The 5,084-nt window shown below is 34.8% G+C and overlaps 1 protein-coding gene across 1 annotated transcript; it reads left to right on the top strand.

Moving 5' to 3' along the window:
• Positions 1 to 450: 450 nt before the first annotated feature.
• On the top strand, positions 451 to 4,342 carry LOC133286254 (E3 ubiquitin-protein ligase HAKAI homolog). Its single transcript, XM_061483646.1, has 4 exons — positions 451 to 600; positions 1,126 to 1,473; positions 2,208 to 2,266; positions 3,071 to 4,342. Exons 2-4 carry the CDS (start codon positions 1,219 to 1,221, stop codon positions 4,074 to 4,076), a joined length of 1,320 nt encoding a protein of 439 aa, XP_061339630.1. The 5' UTR covers positions 451 to 600; positions 1,126 to 1,218; the 3' UTR covers positions 4,077 to 4,342.
• Positions 4,343 to 5,084: the final 742 nt, after the last annotated feature.

Raw genomic sequence — 5,084 nt, 5'->3', positions numbered from 1 at the left:
CCCATTTGAAAAATATGAATGTAAAAAATAACACTCTTATGCAATATAAGAAAAGTATTATCCATAAAATAATGGTACACATAATCTATACATAAACACAAGAAAATTATAACACACAATAATTTCAAAATATTTTATTATATTTAAGGAAAAAATATTTATCTTTTTAAAAGATATAGAATTGTGTCATTTTAAATAAGAGTAAGAGACAAATTAATAATTTTAAAATTTAAATTAAAAAATACTCACTTTCTTTTTCATAATTTTTATTATTTACATCCATCTCTCAATTAAAATAACACAACTTTATATATATATATATATATATATATATATATATATATATATATATATATATATATATTTTTTTTTTTTAAAAAAAATAAAACTTCAAACCCTATATTTATTTATCAAATTTGTTTATAATTGTAAGACACGATTCAGAAAATATATTTTCCGATTTGCAGACTCGGGTTGCAAACTAGCAATCGCGGAAAGCAAAGCATTGCGCTTATTCGAGCGCCTCTGCATCGCGAACCAACGAATCATCCAAACCGAGTCAAATCCCAGATTGGAAGCTTCTACATTCGTTCACTGCAAGTTAATTTCTTCAACCAACGCTTCTTCTTATTCTCAAATTTCTTCCTCAATCAAATCAAAATCCCCTTACCTTTTCATTCATACATATTTAAATATATATGTATGTATGTATATCAATTTAGGGTTTAATTTTGGGGCGACTTAGGAACGCCGTCGAATCTGGTCCCAATTTTTTCATCCAAGAATTTGAACTTTTAACTGCCTCTGGTTTTGTTAACCCCAGATTTAATATACACCACAATTTCATGGCATTATTGTTTATCTTATTTTTTTTTTATTAATTTTGAATAATTTGCATGTTTCTGGGGTTCTTATAGAACTTCTATATTATAATTTGATTTATGTGTTATTTGTGAAATTAAATATAAAGCTTATATAGTACATAAGGAATGCTAATCACTTTTTATTTTTATTTTTTTATTAATTATTTCCCCTGGATATATGCTTCACTCATTTTTTGCTCACCATTATCTTTTTTTTTTTTTTTTAATCTAAAAGTGTTCATTTTTTATTGATTTGCTGAAGTAAGAAGGAGCATATTTTGGTATAATTCTATACCCAATTTGAAGCACTGTCTTGAAAGATTTTGAGAGTTTGAGGGAAGAAGTTGATTGAAATATGCTTCAGATTCGGCTTAGTAAGGCTCCTGCTTCAGAAGGGTCAGGAGGGGCGAAGCTTTCACCTGTTGAGACTGTTACAGTTGCATGCCCTGACCATCTGGTCCTTGCTGATCTTCCTGTCGCAAAGGGCATTGGGGCAGCTACTGCTGCTTCACTTGTTAAGACTTTGGGCCGTAGATCCCGGCGCCAGCTTGGCGAGCGAGTCCATTTCTGTGTTCGCTGTGATTTCCCAATTGCTATTTATGGACGGCTGGTAACTACTTACACATGGTAGCCTTTTCTTCAATTGAGATTTCTGCTTGTTAGGATGCTTAAAATCATGACAGCATCTAAGTTGTTTGGTTCTAATTTAGTTTTTTTCATTCAGGCTTAGTTTCAAAAGTGGTTTTTTCTGGAAATACTGTTTGTTTCTAGCCCCACCCATTGTCCTCTCCAAAAATACAATGCATAGCAAAAAAATATTGTTGAACAGAGCATGCTAGCTGTAATGCTGAATGGTTATTAAGTGGACAGCTAACTTCTCTTTCATGCACATATATTTTTTTAATGGAAGCTTTTATCTGAATATAAGATGTATGTTCTTGTATGTCCTTGATTTGGAGTTGACTTTTTATTTTTCTGCTATATGGTGTTATTAGCTTCCACTTGATATATTCCTATAATGGGCCTATGGTTTTATTCTTTAGCATTTCTAGATAACACTCTGGTTATTTCATTGATGGCATTATCATTTTTATTTGAAATTTGGATGAAAATGACAAAATGTATATTATAATTGTATCAAAATACATTTCCCCCCGACATAGTTCGTTTGCAGTTAGAGTTCTACATGTTAAGCATGCTTTGAGAGGTGGACCTGTTTAGTGATAAGGCTTCCATATTAACATTTAGATAATGTGCTTGTCTTGTTCTCACTGAACGTATGGTAGAACTTGTTAAATACCTCGATGTTGGTTTACAGTAAATAACAGGCTTATTATCTTGCAGAGCCCTTGTGAGCATGCCTTCTGTCTCGATTGTGCTAGAAGTGATTCAATGTGCTACCTGTAAGGATGTTTCTTATCTTCTGATCTTCATACAGTAAAGCAATGACGCCAGTGACGTTTGTCTGTTTTAAATTTCCTTCCATTTTCTGGGTTCCTACAGGACTTACCTTTGGAGTATAATGTTTGCTAAGTATCTAATTTAGGAGATCTTGGCTTCAGTCTAACTGGCCCCCTCTTTTGTCCTTTTACAAATGTCTTTCACGCATTAACTAAGTTTAAGTTGTATGCCTTTCATTTTTCAGGCAAGAAGTGCATTATGAATTTATTTTTCTAAAGGGGTGCGTTAAACCTTTCGTTTGTTACATTATTTTTCATGAATTTGATATTACTTTTAATTAGTTTGGAAATAAGATTTCAGAATTCATTCTTAAATATTTGTGCATTTTTATTTAATCCATCCACTTACATGCCACTTGCTTTCACATCATTCACACCTGATACGTGGAGGGTGGCATATTTTGATTTGTACTTGTCTATGGGCCATCTGCACACAAATCAAGATCTGTCAGCTTGAATGGGTGTAAAGGATATGTATGCAAGCAGTGTATAGCAATACTTTTTTTTTCACTTTGCAATAACAGAAATACTATAAATATTTAAATAAGCATGGAAAAAGGGGTGGTTTATTTATTCGTTCATTTTTACTGTTTGCCTTGTATTTTGGGGGCTTGAGGTATGTCCACCTTGATATTGACGAGGGAATTTGTTTTGCAATTGATAGCTTTCATGGGTAGAAGTTATCTTTTCTGTATAACATCTGATGTCTGTGTAAAAGAAATGGTTTTCATCTTCCTTGGAATGCAGGTGTGATGAACGAATCCAGAAGATTCAGACGATCAAAATGATGGAAGGAATCCTCATATGTGCAGCTCCTCATTGTCTCAAATCTTTCTTGAAGAAGGCTGATTTTGAATCTCATATCCAAGACAGCCATGCTAACCTTCTTCGTCCCAATGCGGATAAAGATGAAGGAAATGAGTCGGAGGCACAGAGTGTTAGGCAATCCACAGCTTCAGATTCCACAGCTCGAGGTCCCCAAAGGCCAGTTTTTTCTCCTGGTTCAAATTCCCAACAACATGATCTGGAAGACAAAACTCGCCGACAGCCACCAAGGGAGCAACCACCTTCAAGACCAACACTGCAGCCCAAGCCACCATTTTTTGGCCAACAACATCACCCTTCAGATACCTTGTCTGGCTCTGTTGGAGGTATACAACAGGGCTTTCATCAACAAAGTTTTGACATGCAGCATCCCCCACAAGAACCTTCCCAGTTTTCTGACAGGCAGCAAGCAGTTGGTCCAGAGACCCCATTTCCTGAGTATCCAACAATGCACTCTGCACAACCTTCCAATATCCCCTCACAGGTTACTTCAAACCCAATGCTGAACCCTCCTATGCCATTTGGTTATCCCCCTTACCCACATGAACGAGCTCAACCATTTTATGCTGCTCCCTATGATATGCCTAGGCAGGACTCGGCTTCTGATATAGGTGGGGACCAGAGTTCATTACTGGGTTTCCCACAAGGTGCCCCAAGTGGTCCAAATTTTCCTGGAAATTTTCCCCAGGCATGGAATGCAGGAATTGCTGGTGTGCCTTTTGAACAAGCACAGGGTGGTATGGTTGTGGATCCAAGGGATTCCAAAGGTATATTGGCACCACAGCCCATGCCCCTCCCACCACCGCCACCACCTCCACCTCACATGTCACATTTGAAACAGAACTACTATTCTGGTGAGCTTGGACATGATGCTCAGGGTTATGGATGGCAGCATGATAACCGTGATAGCTTTGGTGGCCAAGGCTAGGAAGGCTTCCAATCAATAGTCTCCTGTATTGGGTTACTTTTGAGGATTTTTCTGCCAGCATGTTTATCTTCTTTAAAATCACTAAACAGCAATTGAACTCTTTTATATTTGGGCCTCTTTTATGTTTGTATATTCTAATCGTATTGAGTTTTTCCTTTGTTGTTACCAAAGGTACTGAAAAGCTTTAGTATGTCCTGTTTGGTACCAGAATCACGACAAAAATAAAATAATGGAATTCATCGGAATGGAATGACTTTTGAAGTCAATCGATTATTTGGTACATGGAGTTAATTCGGAATGAAATCAAATTTGATCAATTTTATTCATAATTATTTTTATCAATAAAGAATAAGGTGGTGTTTGATTGTTATTGTATTTTCATTTTTGGTAGTGATGTATTTACTGATAATTAAAAAAATGTGATATTCTTTCTTTTTTTTGGAAAAATATTTTTTAGTTTAAAGAATATAACTTTGTGTTACTTTAAGTGAAATTATTGTATTTTGGTTGTATTTTATCTTTTTTCTCCACTATATTTTCTTTTTCTCTTGTCTCTTAATTTTGTAGAGGAAAAAATAAAAATCACCAGATATATATTAAAATATAGTCGTTTTACTTAGAGAATGATAGAGTACTTATATTTTATAAAATAATAAACATTTCCTCCTTTTTTTCGGTTATCAAGAATGATTCAAGATTTTGGTAAGACAATGATTAAAACAGCTTGTTATTTTCATTATTTGTTTTATAAAATCTTGAAAATTAGAAATAAAATGAAAGTAATAAGATATTTTTATAATTATTAATTAAAGCATACTAACAAAAATAACCTGTTTCGGATGGCCCAACATCATAATAGCCCAATGGCCTAGGCCCAAACTTTCTTGCTCTTCTCCACATCAGCCCTACCAACTCGTCAACTTCTTTATCCCCAAGGCGATTGCACTCCCTAGGTGAGAAACCAAAATGTTTCACCTTGGGATTCCAACCCCCTGGGAGATCACCCCA

This window comes from Gastrolobium bilobum, unplaced genomic scaffold, assembly GCF_033153095.1.
Source record: "Gastrolobium bilobum isolate Gb01-03AN ecotype WA unplaced genomic scaffold, APGP_CSIRO_Gbil_v1 utg12063, whole genome shotgun sequence".
In the NCBI taxonomy this organism is placed as follows: Eukaryota; Viridiplantae; Streptophyta; class Magnoliopsida; order Fabales; family Fabaceae; genus Gastrolobium; species Gastrolobium bilobum.
Note: the sequence above shows the minus strand (reverse complement) of the source record. Positions and strands in the feature narration are given on the sequence as shown.

What these genes read in the sequence shown, in the direction of transcription:
- LOC133286254 (XM_061483646.1), top strand. Translation starts at nt 1,219, where the DNA reads ATGCTTCAGATTCGGCTTAGTAAGGCTCCTGCTTCAGAAGGGTCAGGA. An exon ending in TTGCTATTTATGGACGGCTG is followed by an intron (nt 1,474 to 2,207) that starts GTAACTACTTAC and finishes ATTATCTTGCAG; the next exon opens with AGCCCTTGTGAGCATGCCTT. An exon ending in AGTGATTCAATGTGCTACCT is followed by an intron (nt 2,267 to 3,070) that starts GTAAGGATGTTT and finishes CTTGGAATGCAG; the next exon opens with GTGTGATGAACGAATCCAGA.